We start from the raw sequence: 14,907 nt of genomic DNA, 5'->3' as shown, positions 1-14,907 counted from the left end.
AATCATAAGAATGAACGAATTAATTATTCAATATCGTATCAATTCATAAACGCTTAGTCAATCTACAGCTTAGACTTGGCAGCTTTGCCAACCTTGTCAACAATCTCAACTACACCCTCAGCGCAGCCATATGAGCCTTGATATCCCCAGCCAGAGTGGCCATAGTTGTGCACGATCCACGTCTCATCGTCTAACTTCTCCTCCCCAAGTCGGAGTCCATCTCGTCTCCAAGGGCGCAGTCCAACAGCGTGTCGAATCACACTCAGTCCCTTAACTCCCTTACCATCAGCGACCTCAGGGCGTGCCTCAACGATGCGCTGCATGATACGTTGGGCGATATTGGGGTCTGGTTGAGACTCCCAGTTGCCGATATCGTAAGTTCCACCCAAGATTGTGCCACCACCAGCTGCTCGCTGCATGAGGTACATGACATCGGCACCGCCATCCTCAACTCCAGATGTGATAAGCATGGGTGTGCTCTCGTTGCGCACCAGCACAATCTGTCCGCGTGCAGGCGCCATAGTCTCGTCCTTGACACCACCCAGCTTCAAGGAGCCTAGGCCTGTCGCGTTGACGATGATGTTGGGAACGTTGCCCGTGTGGCTCAGTTTCTTGGCCTCGCTGATATCGGTCAGGATACCTCTCTTGAAGACCACGCCGTTTTTCAGACATTGACCGACGAGCCAGGGAAGGTAGATGGCGGTATTGATGCAGACAGATGTGAATTCGCAGCCTGAGTCGTAACCGCGAGTGACTTCATCAGGGTTCTGTTCTCGGAAATCCTCAAAGATCTCCTTATACCAGGGCTCTTCCATGAAGAGTGCATCAGGGAATGTTTGTTTCTTTGCTGCTTCTGCGTCCTTCTTTCGTCTTTGAATGTGGCACTCTGCTGGATATTAATCCTGTGTTCTTCCTGAGAGTAAAAATGGTGACGCACTTTGGAAGTGAATGCCCGCCTCGGGGACTTGTTCGCACAGTTTCTTGAACTCTACCCATGTTCGACGTTCCCATCTGCTGCTTTCTCGTGTGGCCATACTGGAAATCGTGAGTAGGATGATACAAAATGGACCAGATCACATACGGGCAGACGTTGGCACCAGCAAATGGCGAGGCATATTCAATATCATAGTCACCGGGCATATGCTTGCCCACGACAGTGATCTTGTTGCCCTTGTTCTTGGAAAGGAGGTAGGCGGACGTCAAGCCAGAAACACCAGCACTTTCATAGTATCAGCTTCGTTCAGAATAGCTTATCCCACCAAGACTCACCCAACGACGACGATTGTGTTCGCCATTTTGATATGTCACGCTTTGGCAATTGGGTATTCGGTATAAATCTTCTCGAAATGGAAAAGTACTTGATCGAACTGAAGACTAGACTATAGAGTAGAGGTTGTCACATCAACTTATACGCCGTCTCATCGGTTCCCAGTTGAAGCCCCGATCTCTAAACCGGTTAATTGACTATTGTGATTGGCTTATCAAGGCGGGGCCGCGGAACCCGGGCTCGGCTCTATCATGGTAGTAGCATAAGAAGCAACGTCAAGATAAGCCTGTCGCAATGGTTTGAGTTGCATATTAATGAACCAATCAGTTTGTTTTGGAAGCTATTGCCGACCTGTCAAATGCTTCTCGGGCGTAAATGACACTCGCCGAATGGTCATATGCATACGACGGCCTTCCACCTCCGCCATGGTCCATACTGGAAATAGAAGGCCGCGAGAGAACTTGACTAACTAGCCTATGGCATTTGAACCATTTCTAGCCGAAATCATAGAAGTGTGATGTAACTGCCGATCAGTATAGACTCACGAGCTCAGACGATTCTCCAGAATGATGCATGGATAAGATACCATAGACAGACACCAATAACCCATTGTACAAGTTTAACTATGCTAATAATACACAGCTGTTTTTATTTTCTTCAGCAATGTAAACAGATTGAGTCTATTGCCATGACTCTCCTTGATAGTTTTACCAAGTGATTCGAGGTGTTACAAGATTTATACAGTTTATGCAGCATGCTTGGCCAGCATCGACTGGAGAGCCTGAGGGTTAGCACCGACCAACTCATCAACCTTGCTTCCATTCTTGAAGACGAAGAAAGTTGGCATAGCGCGAACGCCGAGCTCGGCGGTCAGGTCGGGGAGCTCATCGACGTCAAACTTGACGAATTGGATGTTGTCTGAAAGAGCCTTCTCTTCCGAGAGCCTGAGGTTCTATTGTCAGTTGCCCATTTTTGCAATGGTGCTGTATCTTTTGAGCCACTTACTTGTTGAGGATGGGAGAGATGGCCTTGCAAGGACCGCACCATGTAGCGAAGCAGTCGATAAGAACAGCCTTGTCTGTTGTAGAAACAAGGTCCTTAAACTCTTTCGTTCTATCAGATCAACTCAGTAAGAATTATTCCCAGAACCTTCATGATTGCTCTCAAACTCACGTCTTGATATCCTGCACAGCGAATCGAGCAGCCGTGCTATGGAATGGCCGGGCAGCGAAAGTCACAGCGCCAGATCGAGCAGCCTGGGCGACAGGTCGCATAAGACGGAAGGGAGAGGACATTGTATAAGTCTTATAAAACGTGTTGTTTATATGAGTTGTAAACTTGGATTAGGATGAGAGGTCTGGATTTCTAATTGTTAGCTCTGATGGCTCCTCATTGGGTGGAGTATGATGACTTGGTTGATTGGCCAATCATATTATGATGACACAAAGTTCATGACTGGTCTTGGACGTTTCATGATAGAAACTCAAAAGTTTCATGATAATGTTTTAGGGTCGATATTGCGCTTTGACGATGTATAATATGTTGATAGACGCCTACTGCGTATAGTACCTTTGATGTGATGGCATCATAGTGAAACAATTACTCACCTCTAAAAGCTCTCAAGAGCCATGTTCAACGATACCTCATGTTCTGATCAAGTTACATATGAGACAACAAACAAAGAATCTACGTACTTTACACAGACTTCAGTAACTCACTCACTCTCTTATCCAGTCTTCACCTACTTGAACCACGGCCGCATCATCTCACACTTGTGGATATGCCACACCCAAATGTACGCATAGCATGATAATTTCCACATTCACAGCAGCTAAGCTAGTTCCCGAGATCTACGACGATCATCTTATAATTAATTACTGCTTCAACTGCCGAGACCACGGACATAACTTATTTCATGCGCCTAGGGCTGTGGATCAGACCTAATCTTAATATAACTATCACTTGACGTATGGTGAACCAGCTTTCAATCTCAGGATATTGTTCGATCTGGTCAATTAACCTATCAGCTTACAAACATTTACATCTTCCTCCTCTAAGGTGGACAGACATATGTCCATCGTCTTGTGATCTTGTCCACCCCCATTTTCCCATTGATGTTCATTGCGCTATCGCATCGCAAGATCTATTGTTTCATGCAATCAACCACTCTCGCGCCAAGCTCGATCTCAGGCTTCCAGTTTATGTGTCTGGATGCCCAAGTGCAAAAGTAAATCCCAGTTGCTCAAATCAAACCATTTTCCCCGCCTCCCATAAACCCCGGCTAGTAGAAAACAAAATGCTCCCCTCATCTCACAGACAAGATAAGGAAAACCACACCGGCTTCCCAAGGAATGACAGCGCCCAATGGGCACGAAGAGGGACCGGCCAAGGAGACTAGCTCCCTCACCAATAGTTGGTAAATCAAACGCGTCGAGTCTCCCAGTACTCTGTAATTGGCGGTCGACGCGGGGTATCAAAAGGTGCGGTATATGTAGTCGAGAAAAGAAATCCTAGCAGTGAACTTGGAATGCGCCGTAGTCATCAAGGTCGTGTCATACATCAGGAGCAAGTCGGTTCCCAGTACCGTCCATGTGATAAGCTATTATAAGAGTGTTGAGTCGTCATAAGAAGAGTCTTCGCTAATTTTGTTGTTTTCCTCTTTTTTTGGTACATTTTCCGTTGTTGATAAGAATAGTGAAGTGATAAGGAAATGTGAAATGAGTGACTTAGGTTAGTTGAGACGGTAAGGAAATAAAAGGAGTGAAAGGTGTCATCTGGTCGACATTCGTTCAGTTGCGAGACTCTTCTTCTGAACGATCAAGATTAGTTTAGCTTTCACACGGCTGGTTGGACGTGACTTCGTCGCCTCTCTGAATTCCCTGTGGCATCAACGGATGGCCGAGGAGTGATATCAAGTAGTTTAGCACTTCCAGCGCTAAAATTGCGAACGTGACCTTTGCCCAGGTTGACGCTTCTAGCGCTCTGAACGTTGGCAAGCTCTTGTGATGGAGATACGGGTGATGTCGGGCTCTCTTCATCCTCAGATTCAAGCTCCAAGAGTCCCTCGTGGCTCTTCATGGTGAATCTGTGCACAACTTGGGGCTGAGAACCAACAGCGCCCCATTTCATCTCTCCATCATTAGCAAACTCTTCCTCATCGCTGCTGGGACGTCCTTCACCGGAACGACGACCCATGAACTCAGGATTCGAGTTTCTTCGGGGAGTGAGCTTCGTTAAATATTCATCCTCGACGATCTCCAAGTTTTCTTCTGTGCTGTTCGTTGGGGAATCAGTGTGGGCGTCGTTTTGCTCACGCTGATTAGCCCTTCGAATGCTATCTCGTATGGCAGCTCGACGGCCACTGGCATTACCGGAAAGCCAGGAACCTTCGGAGTCAATCGAGGCGAGTGACATGGACATGCCAGCTTCCGGGGATGGTGAAACATATGCGCGCTCTACTGTCGACGGCGTACGGCGCATGGCCTCGGCGGATCGGTGGCCCGATGTTGGTGTGTCATAGCGCACGCCCAAGGACCTCAACTCCTCCATTTCACGGATCTTTTGTTCGGTGAGGATGGGCATGGGGGGTTCCGCTTCGGGCGACTGAACGCGTGAAGCTGGCGGTGAGAGAGGTAACTCAGGTAAGTCTTCCCGGAAGCGAGAACGAGTCCTCTTTGGGGCGCCAATGCTTGGTTTACGGGATAGATAGTTACCGCTTGAAGAGTTGGGCGAGTCCTCGCCCTCGAGCTTAGCGAGGGCGTAGGCTTGCGCCTGTGCTCTTGACTGAGCTGCGGCTGCCTGCATCTCCTCCCGAGAGGTATTGGCAAAGGACGATGGTCCTTCACGTCGTTGCCGTTTGCTTCCAATTCTCAGGAATGCTTTAATAGAAGCAAACCCATTCTTGCCGCCATCAGAATCATGAGAGTTTTGTCTGGGCATATGAACATCCTCCTCGTTGATGGTCTCAGGTGGCGGAGAAACCATCCTATCTCGGTCAGATCGAATCGTCGACCTGGATCGCGACTTAGCCGATCTCAAAAGATCAGAAAATCTTGTTCCGGGAGAAACGCTTCCCATGTCTTCAGAGGGCTGACGCATCGATGTGGTGTCCTTTGTAATGGCTTCTTCCATAGGCGTTGGCTGCTCGGAGGCGGCTGTGTCTGTGCGATGAAAGACCTCCTCGGCCTTCTTTGGAGACTCGGTTTCCCTTTCGTCTTCAGTAATATCCATAGGCTCTGGATCTTCGGGCTTTGTTTCGGTAACAACAGCGGAAGCAGGGTCGATCCCCAACCCTACAAGTTCACGGCCCATGACACCTCTCTCAAGATTCTCTGGCGGAGGAGTGCCTGTGTTCCTGGCCTGCATTTGCTCCGCTTGTTGCTTCTCTGCCCTTTGTGTGATCCGTCGCTCCATCCTTTGTCTCTCTTTCTGCTTCTTCAGTTCTCGTCGTCGATTATCTCTTTCCATGAGTTCCCTAAGATCGCGGGCGTCGAGGTCGTCAGCAAGGGAATCGATGCGCCTATGCGATCTCATCGTCTCTTCCGGAATCGGCTCCTGCTCAAGAAGCTTCCTCCTTAATGATCCAGACCGATGAGGTGTAGGCACATGGGGAGTCGTCCATCGGGCGTTCGGGGTATAACGAAGCGTAGGTCGAGGTGCAAGAGCTGCAAGAGCAGAGACTCTATACGAGCCAAACTCCGAGTCAGACGAAAGACTGGAGTGTATTGATCCGGGTACTGGAAGTGAAACATCCGAGTTGCGACCAGCTCGATGCCTTCCAAATCCCCCGGTTTTTGATCTTTTGGAATCTTTCTTCATAGGCCGGCCTGAATTCCATTGTTCCGTAGCAGGCCGAACTGGAGCAAAACTACTCATTGCTTTAATCTCGGCTTCTCTGTTGCGTTCTTCTTTCCTCCTCTTACTTCTCTGCTTTCTTGTTGGTTGGTGGGTCGGACGAAGCGTGGGTGTGCGATCCCAGAGTTCGGGACGTTCTTCAAGGTTGCCAGTAGTTCTTGTTCGGCCTGTTCGTTCACGAACTGGCGAGCCAGCGCGGTCTCGGTCGGTACGAATGTCATCCTGGCGTCCCGGGGAGAAACTATAGGTTCGACCGGCTCGCTGAAGTCTGGGCGGTTCGGTACGTCGTTTCTTCAAACCAAGTTTGGGTCCCTCGTTGTGAGGCAGCGGCGCGCCCTCTGCATCTGAGAAAGCAGCGCCGCTGCGGGAGCGCTTGCGGCTACTCCGGCGCCGGAATGGCCAAAGGGCCATGGTTCCTGATTCGTCGCCAATCGCTGGAGCTAATAATGAGCAACTAATGTCGTCGCCGATGTACAGTCGAAATCGTCTATATTATATTGGGTATGCGAGGGCATCGTGGAATCGTCAAAACGTTCGTACCAAGCTGGTCATCAGGGGAAGCGAGTGAGAGCTGCAGGGTCGTGTCGAACAACTCGCTGCGCTGGTGGGCTCGATGGCCGCAACAAAACGATGTAGGATCAAAGAGGGCGCGTAGGTTGTAAGTAAGTATTGGAAGACAAGTACAGCTACTGCGGTGACAGTCGAAATAAGCGGTGATTGTGGATGTATGTGGATGTAAAAGAATGCAAGTACGCGAGCGAGGTCGTGGTTGTCGTAGATGTTTTGGTGCGTGGCGAAACGTGTGTGGTGGTAGAGTATTGAGGAAGCAGCAGGTGCTAGGTAATTAAGGTAAGTGCAAGGAACGGCAGGTGCTGGGTGTGCGGACCCCGGGGGGGGATCATGGGTGTTGGAAAGAAAGACCAATTTTTCAGGGCACCAGGGGCCGGCAGGACAGGGAAGGAAGGGAAGGAATGGGTCAATGGAACAAGCCAATGACTAGGAGGTAGCTTCCCAGTTGCGGCCAACGAGATGCTGCAGGTTGAGTGGGAAAATCGACGTCAGGCTTCGGCGGAAGCAGAGACAGACAGGGAAGGGCGGGAAAGGCCCACAGTCACTGAATTGTGCTTTGCTTTTGGACTGGTCCCTTGCAACTTGAAAGTGCTAACAGGAGTTAAGGGCTCCAGTGTGTACCCGGTACGTACCTCCTTTTTTTTTTTAGACCTAAGCGCATCAGAAGGACATCAAAAGCCCCCAGATACCCCCTGGTCAACGTGGCAAGGGTCCCGTCTCTCTGGAGCCCTTTTCAACGGGGCCTTTTAGAGCAAATGGAAGTGGATCACTGTAAAAAAGGTCTCATGAGGTAGCGGTACGAGAATCGTTAGTGGATGTAGGCACTCAATAAGCGATGCCCAGTACCAGTACTTGCTGGCGGGACTTCCAGGGCGTCGAGGGGCACACTTAGGCTGCTGATGAGGTGGCGCTCAACCCGCTGGAGGGCCGCTGAGTTGATGCTGTTGGCGTTGGTTAAGTGCTGGGAGTTAGGCGGCGGGGCAGCCTCGTAATTGAACGGGTAGAGCAAAAGCATCCGACAAGACCAGACGGTCAACACCGCAATACTCGGTGAAACTTGAATTGGAGCAAGGGAACTCGGATAGAGCAAGCGAGAGGAAATGAAGAGGTACATATGATAGTGTACGATAAGTACAGTATGCACATCAATGGATAAGCAGCAATCCGCTCCAAGTCCTCGTGATCTAGTGGATAGGCCGGATCAATGAATCGTGTTTAGGTACTTAGTTATATGCAAGTCAAAGTGTTTTGAGCAGATGGTGGTCATCGATTGAACAAGAGGGCAGCAATGAGAGGTCAAGCTGACTCGTCTAAGCTGAGAGGGGCAGAAGATCTAGCGAGGAAAGCTACGTACGGTATTGGTGATTGATCAGGTTTGTTTGTTTTCATGTGGAAGGACCTAGCTAAGCAAAACATCACCAGAGTGAATTTGCCAATGGCATGAAGATGATGTAAAAGGCGGGGAGCAATAACTAGCAGGTACGATTCATGGCAAGAGGGAGCCAACTTTAGGACTCATCTCTCTAAAGCATCTACAGATACCACAGCAGCTGATGATAGATAACAACTGATTCATGGCAAATGCTTAGGTGGTCCGACTTGTGCTCTCTCATTCCTATACCTCAGTACAATCATGCTCTAAATTCTTCTCATCACTACCCTTGTCGGTACTTGTGTTCCAAGCAGAGGCTGGGCGGTCTTGGCTGTCGACTAACACTCAGCAGCCGCTAGATTAACTCTGAAAGGAGTAGCGGATGCTATTTTGGCGGCTTTTGAAGGAATTGCATGAAACAAACAGCATGGATGACATTGTCTTTGTGTCACGAGCTCAATATGCTGTTCGTGTCTACGTCAAGGATTACAAGATACTGACAAAAGAACAGAATTCCATTTGAGCTTTGATACTTGGCAATCATCACAGCTGAAGATGGAGCAACATGGGCTCTCCGGATCTTCACTCCGCTAGGAGCCGTCGATGATCGTCGGTATAGCTTCGTGTATGTCCTCTCCTCGCATTGGCGTTGGCATTGGCTTGGACGTTAGATGTCGAATCTCATCTTACCTCAGGACACCTCAACCAATGCATGAGGTCAAGTTCGTGCCCTTCTGCAATGACCACTTCCTTGGATTGGCCAATCTCAGTAACGAGAGGGTGTGTATAACCACGAGTTGATGGCTTTGCCGTTCCTCTCAGTATGCCACGGGGACACTTTCTCGGTGCTCAGCTCCTCTTTCGTCTGTGATCTTCTGCAACGCGACTGTTCGCCACACTTGTCGTCGCCGTTGCAGCCACAAATTGACTCGGCTCAACTTTGGAAAGTTCCCTCCCATTGACAAGATCGAGTCAAACGCCTTTTCCGTCTCCTCGCGGGATATCATTGAATAGTAGCCATGGAGCCAAGCAGCCATCGGCACATGTCAGAAACTCTCGTTCTCGTCGCTTATTCTCTTCGGCTTCTTTCTCCTCCCGCGGCCGTGATGAATCGCGATAGCTGGTCTCGTGGTTCACGACACCCGCCACACGATTGAGTGCAGTACTATCAACAGATATTGGGTTGGACGCTAGTTCGACACAGGGGACATTGTTTCGCCCTGTCCGAAGATCTCGTTCGCCGCCATGCGATCGAGGCTGTCACGCCAAAATCCCCCGCCCCTTGCTATTAGGTGACGACTGCAGCTGTTCAGTCATGTCTCACAACCGTCCGGCGCATGCAGAGAGTCTCGAGACGACAGTGCTTGCTCCCTCCCTCTTCCGCCCCCTTTAGCTCAGGCGCTTGACTTGGACAAAGCAATGCTGCGAAACTACCTTATACAGCCCAGTGCTGTAGCTGCGAATTGATTTGCTGTGCGTAGCACGTTGCAGAGGCTGGGTTAGCAGACGACATCAGGTATTCTGTACTTGAGCCTTTTTGCCAAGCCTCTCTCGTCCGTTTTCCAAGTACCGGTACCTATGTACCTCGCATCAGGACCCATGCGACTTGCGCCTGTCTACGCCGTCCCTGCGTGCTTCTTCGTATTTTCTTTTCAAAGTACGAAGTCACTCTCTTAAAGCCCGACACTTGATTTCTCGTTGCCTTCGGGGCCTTCGTATCCGCCAGCCGATGCTTAGAAAGTGCTGACTGAATCTTAGCACCTCGCTTGTTGTCAGCCGTTGGATCTTATACGGGCTTTTGGAATGTGATGATCGATACATCCCCTGTCTATCACCAAGAGCTTAACGAAGCCACAAGGCTATCAAGTAGTTAGGATAGCCGCAAAGGCCAGCTTTTTTTGACATGACAGGGTAACAAATACGGCCAGTTACCATATTTTGATCCCTAGGCAGTCTTTCTGCTTCTTTCTTTCAATCTTTGAGTCCCCAGAGGCACTGTTTACAATCCTGGACTTCTATCAAGAACATGGCATGCATGGGTAGGGTTATTTCCGAACCAAGTTTTCGTCTCCTCCTACCGTCGATCCAACCTCGACATGGAAATGAGCGTCATAATTACACGAGCAGTTCAGGTCAACCATTACCGAATTGAAGCTCTATGTCGATCAATTGCATTTCAGGATTTCTTTCAATCACACAAGCAGACAGGTCAGGCCGGTTCAGCTTAGCCTTCATAAAAGTTGAAGTTACATATTCGACGTCACACAATCAACTTGTCATACATCACTGTGGCATGGTCGGCAAGTTTGTCCAGTCTATCGCGGAACATGCCTTGGTACGTATACTGTACTATAGCACTCCCGCAGCACGACCGTTGCAACGTGGAGCTTGGGCCTGATGAACGTTGCGAATCAGGGACCAGAGGGTTCTTTTTGACTTCACCCGAGCTTCAGATTGGCCAATGAATTTACAGTTGGGTCAGTGATCCTGAATCGTGTGGCATCTCTACATCCTAACAGCTGAGAAACCACATGAAGATCCCAGAGAGATCGTCTTTCAAGCTTGCGACATCCCAACAGTCCCATCTTGCAATGTTAACGACACTCTCTATTATGCAGCAGAGGATGGGATCCTTGTCTAACAGTGGTGAATCTTAGCGCTCCCGGCGCCCGCCACGGAAACAAAGGGCGGCCCATCCCTCCGTAAACTTAGCAAGTTACTCGGGGTTTCCTTGTCCAAGAAAGTTTTCCGCAAGGCACCATGCATGTCAAGTCATGCATGAAGAGGATTTTTGAAGGCTTCTTTTTGGTCGTCGCCAATAGCCGGGGGATGTGTGTGTCGCACAACAAGATATATGTCGCTTCCCGTTGCCTATTCCAATAGGTTTCTGGCCAATTTCCGAGCCAAGGACTATTTGCGGTCAATACCAGCGAGTCAATCAGTTCTTGAATCAGTAAATGGGTTTGATCTCTTCGGCAGAAGCGAAGATTAGGTTTGCTTCTTTGTCAGAGTCGATCGGGGCAGATTTGTCCCAGCGTTTCGATGCCCCTGAGGCCTTGTTTCATTGGGGAGTATTGGTTCTGGGGACTAGGCTTTGAGCCAATCGATCTCATGTTTCAATGGCGTAGAGCTTTTGCTTTTTTACTCAGACTTCGGGCTTTCTTACCCCCTGGACAAGCAGACAGGCTAGAGGAAGAGGATGGTGGTTTCGTTTCAGGGGCGCCACTTTGATTGATCAAAAAGCAATGAAACGTCCTGGGGCTGGCTCGGGCGTGCTGGCGTACCGCCACGTGGATAAGATACTGTACGCAGAAGTTGTGGTTGGAGCTGGCAACGTGGGACGAAGACTTCTGAGAAACTGGCTTACAAACACGTTCCCTTGGAAGAGTTTTGACCAACAGCCAACAACCCAAGTTGGGTTTCTTTCAGTGAGTCGCTGTATAAGTTAGTATCAGCTATACTGAGCGACTGTTCACTGCGTGCCACAGAGACTAGATGACACAGCAATTTGCTTCAATGTGCTTGCATCTGCTGCATTACCAAGCCACGCGAGTTGAGTGATTAATTCACAGGTTGCAAATGCACAGAGACGAGTTGACGGCTGCAAGTGAGACGAACAAGTGCAGAATAGTCAAGGATCACCAGTCAATTCTCGCCAATGATATGCTGGTGACCATCTAGACTATATTTAGTGATACGAGCGAACGTCACTGATAGCAGTTTTGTGGAACATGTCAGTGCTTCTCCCTGCAGCATTCTTTGGGTTTTGAAAGGGTTATTTCGAGATCAGATGATGGCTCAAAGCTCAGAGTTATCATTCATAGTATCAGAAACTCAACATGGCATCTCTTGAGTACCTCCTGAGTTGTCTGGATTATCATATATCGATCAAGATCAGTTGCAGGGTTTAGAGATAAAACTTTCCCATAATTAGGGACGAAATTAAACATGACCAATAGCAAAGACATCGTTTATCAAAGACATCTATCGCATTTGTCTGAAGCCACTGTTTAAGATCTGCACAAATCTCCATTTCTTGAAACAATACTGACACGACTGAGTTGGGCTGCCATATGCCATCACGTGATGCCACTTCTCTATGTTTCCACGGCAACACGTAATATGGTGTTTATCCTTTTCAGTAATCGCGACAAACTAATTAAGCCGAAAGCGCAGCCAAAGAAGAGATTACGATTTTGACAAGATAAAACACAACCGCAACCATGGCGTACAATCCGCGAATGAGCATTATTCCAACCTCGCAGCAACAATCGCGGACTCGAAAAAAGGAGGAAGAGGCAGATGCTTTTATGCGTCTCCCTGACCGCGAAATCGTTGGCTGCATCACCGACATCGGCATCAACTTCACCGTCGCAGATCTTCAAAAGCCAAATGCAGCACATGTTCAGCAAATCTTTGAGTGGTTCGCCGAACTCCTTCTCAATGCGACGCGTGAGACTGTTGAGCCGGCCATGCGAGCTGCCGCCGAGGATATTGTGGGAGAATACTCGGATGTCATCCCTCCGGACACTCGCAACCTGATGGGCTTTTATGTGTCGCTGCGCAGGCTGTTGTTTGAGTGCGGCATCACCGATTTCAGCTTCAACGACTTGTATAAGCCGACATATGATCGCCTCGTGAAGATTTTCAGTTACCTAATCAATTTTGTTCGATTCCGCGAGTCACAAACGGCTGTTATCGACCAGTACTATAACAAGGCAGAGTCGACAAAGACACGCATTGAGACGCTCTATGCCGAGAACCAGGAGAATGAGGGTCGTCTGGAAGATATGAAACACAACCGCAAAGCCATGGAGGCGCAAGTCCGAGAAAAGACAATGAGGAACGAGGAGCTCAAGAAGAGACTGCTAGAGCTTCGACGGAACCAGGAAAGGGTTGCTGCACGGCTGGAAGAGGCCAAGCAGAAGAAGGGCGAGCTCACTGCAGTGTTGGAACAAAAGACCCACGAAAAGGTTACCTTGAAACAGGAAAGCACAAAGCTGCGACCTTATGTGCTCCAGAGCGCCTCAGATCTTCAGGAGAACTTGGCCGAGCTGCGTGAAATTCTCAACAACGATAAATCACACATCGACGCATTGGACCGAAGAGCACGAGCCCTGCAGACCTCAACGGATTCATTCTCAGTCGTCTCAACAGATGTTGCATCATGCATAAAGATCCTCGACGAGATCGCTGCAGAGCTGGCCAAGGAAGAGGAAGAACTAGCACGTAATGCAAAGCAGCGTGATGCCCTCTCAGAGCGCGGTAACAACGCGCGTGAAGTCGAGCGCACCGAGACTATGCTGAAACGTCAGTTGAACAAGTGGACAGAGAGGACAGAGAAACTCCGCGAGCAGAGCAACCAGAAGGCGAGGGAGGCGAAGGAGAAGATGCATGAGCTCCGGGCAGTGCACAAGCAGCTCACTGAGGAACAGACTGAGAAGGGCAAGGAGATGGAGGTTCGACGTGTCAGAATCGAGCAGACTGAGAAAAAGGTAAGCCATCCCGCGACGTTGTGTATGAGTGGCAAATTACTAACATGTGCATAGATGCTTGACTTGAAGGAGAATATTGAGAATGAGGTTCATAGTGCGCATGAAGAGTACCGAAAGATGGAGGCACACATCAAGCTGTACATTGCTGAGATGGAGCAGGCTATTGCTTAAGTCTGTCTAACGGTGGTTTCCGTGTTTGTCATGCTTTATGTTATGGTTGGCGGCAATATTTGGGATACCTTAGATACCATGGGTTGGCGTTGAAGGCTGTAATGATGATATGTTAATGTTGACGCCTATTATGTCTCTTTTGATCATGGTAATCAAGATTTGATATTCATTGACTATTTCACACATTGTCCGAGTGTATTGTGCACTTGGTAATAGGGAAACTCGTCACAGTTTCTAATGGGAGAGCACCAACCAGTTCAACCTTCTTGTTCACGAGTATCGAATTCGAACCATCGACTCAAGACTTGCTTGAGACTGACTGTCCGTCCACTCCATGACCCATCGTCTCTTCTCGATGTGCCATTCAACAGAGGCATCATCTCTCCTCCAAGGTGATCCAGGGTATCGTGTCCTCCTATCCCTTTTGGCTCAATGATGGCAGCTCTAAACTCGTTTCGCGAGGCAGCATCGACTAGGAGAGCAGCTGAGTTACCGATGCCTTGCGCAGACCATTCACTTGCGTCCCTGTGAAGAGCCAGAAGACCGTAGACCAGAAGCAGTGATGGTCGAGAAGTGGGCGTATAGTTTGGTGGTGCTGGTATGAGTGAGTCCTTTGGTGTAAAGACAGAGAGAAAGGCGCGTAGATGTGTGACAGTTGGCGCAAATAGAAATCTAATGTGGCGGGATATGGCTATTTGATACAGGGGTGCTTTTAGGAGCTGATGAGAAGGTTGTGTTTCTGAGCTTCCTGAGTCTTCGAGTTGTAGTTGTTCTTCTTGAAGGGTGAGATGGTGTGTTATGTCCTCGATGAGTGAGCTCTGAAACTCTTCTTTTGATGAGCCGATTATTATTGTCGAAGGATATCTATGGTACGATATGATATACGATAGAAGCTCGGAAGGAGTTTTTGGCGAGACGACGATGGGTTGAGAGGATTCCATAATGTGATGTTGCCATTGAGTTTATCCAGGGTAGCTCATATCAAGAAGGTTAAGCAAAGAGAGTTGAGTTTCGAGTTTGATATCGCATGTTTAAACCCTAATGACATATTTTGTGGAATGACTGTCATAATGGCATTTTAGGAAACTCGAATGCTGTTCTCAATCTTCAGGTCAATATATTGATACAAGGTTGAAGTTGTATTGTCTAGGGGCAGGTAGTTGGGCTCCCCACCAATT

The 14,907-nt window shown here is 48.9% G+C and overlaps 5 protein-coding genes across 9 annotated transcripts; 1 reads left to right on the top strand and 4 right to left on the bottom strand.

Annotated features, from left to right (window-relative positions):
* Positions 1-5: 5 nt before the first annotated feature.
* On the bottom strand, positions 6-1,411 carry FOIG_08243 (D-amino-acid oxidase). 2 transcript variants are annotated; one of them, XM_031208211.1, is made up of 4 exons: positions 1,270-1,411; positions 1,082-1,219; positions 938-1,035; positions 6-886 (listed from the first exon to the last, which is right to left on the bottom strand). In XM_031208211.1, exons 1-4 carry the CDS (start codon positions 1,293-1,295, stop codon positions 63-65), a joined length of 1,086 nt encoding a protein of 361 aa, XP_031062345.1. In that variant the 5' UTR covers positions 1,296-1,411; the 3' UTR covers positions 6-62. The 2 variants fall into 2 exon arrangements, with proteins under 2 accessions (XP_031062345.1, XP_031062346.1); XM_031208212.1 differs by lacking the exon at positions 1,270-1,411 and having other exon boundaries at positions 1,082-1,254.
* A 226-nt stretch (positions 1,412-1,637) lies between these two features.
* FOIG_08242 (thioredoxin 1) lies at positions 1,638-2,682 on the bottom strand. The gene is made up of 3 exons (XM_031208210.1): positions 2,441-2,682; positions 2,273-2,380; positions 1,638-2,211 (listed from the first exon to the last, which is right to left on the bottom strand). Exons 1-3 carry the CDS (start codon positions 2,560-2,562, stop codon positions 2,013-2,015), a joined length of 429 nt encoding a protein of 142 aa, XP_031062344.1. The 5' UTR covers positions 2,563-2,682; the 3' UTR covers positions 1,638-2,012.
* Positions 2,683-3,185: 503 nt separating this feature from the next.
* Positions 3,186-7,790, bottom strand: FOIG_08241 (uncharacterized protein). Its single transcript, XM_031208209.1, has 2 exons — positions 7,324-7,790; positions 3,186-6,957 (listed from the first exon to the last, which is right to left on the bottom strand). Exon 2 carries the CDS (start codon positions 6,530-6,532, stop codon positions 4,103-4,105), a length of 2,430 nt encoding a protein of 809 aa, XP_031062343.1. The 5' UTR covers positions 6,533-6,957; positions 7,324-7,790; the 3' UTR covers positions 3,186-4,102.
* Positions 7,738-14,866, top strand: FOIG_08240 (kinetochore protein NUF2). Of its 4 annotated transcripts, XM_031208208.1 has the most exons (4): positions 7,738-9,720; positions 9,822-10,540; positions 10,601-13,558; positions 13,613-13,951. In XM_031208208.1, the coding sequence occupies exons 3-4, from the start codon at positions 12,287-12,289 to the stop codon at positions 13,727-13,729; spliced, it is 1,389 nt and encodes a 462-aa protein (XP_031062342.1). In that variant the 5' UTR covers positions 7,738-9,720; positions 9,822-10,540; positions 10,601-12,286; the 3' UTR covers positions 13,730-13,951. The 4 variants fall into 4 exon arrangements, with proteins under 4 accessions (XP_031062342.1, XP_031062341.1, XP_031062340.1 ...); XM_031208207.1 differs by having other exon boundaries at positions 9,822-13,558; XM_031208206.1 differs by having other exon boundaries at positions 7,738-10,540.
* On the bottom strand, positions 13,751-14,873 carry FOIG_08239 (uncharacterized protein). The gene has a single exon (XM_031208204.1). The coding sequence runs from the start codon at positions 14,668-14,670 to the stop codon at positions 13,987-13,989; it is 684 nt and encodes a 227-aa protein (XP_031062338.1). The 5' UTR covers positions 14,671-14,873; the 3' UTR covers positions 13,751-13,986.
* Between the last annotated feature and the right edge of the window lie 34 nt (positions 14,874-14,907).

This window comes from Fusarium odoratissimum (assembly GCF_000260195.1).
Source record: "Fusarium odoratissimum NRRL 54006 unplaced genomic scaffold supercont1.12, whole genome shotgun sequence".
In the NCBI taxonomy this organism is placed as follows: domain Eukaryota; kingdom Fungi; phylum Ascomycota; class Sordariomycetes; order Hypocreales; family Nectriaceae; genus Fusarium; species Fusarium odoratissimum.
Note: the sequence above shows the minus strand (reverse complement) of the source record. Positions and strands in the feature narration are given on the sequence as shown.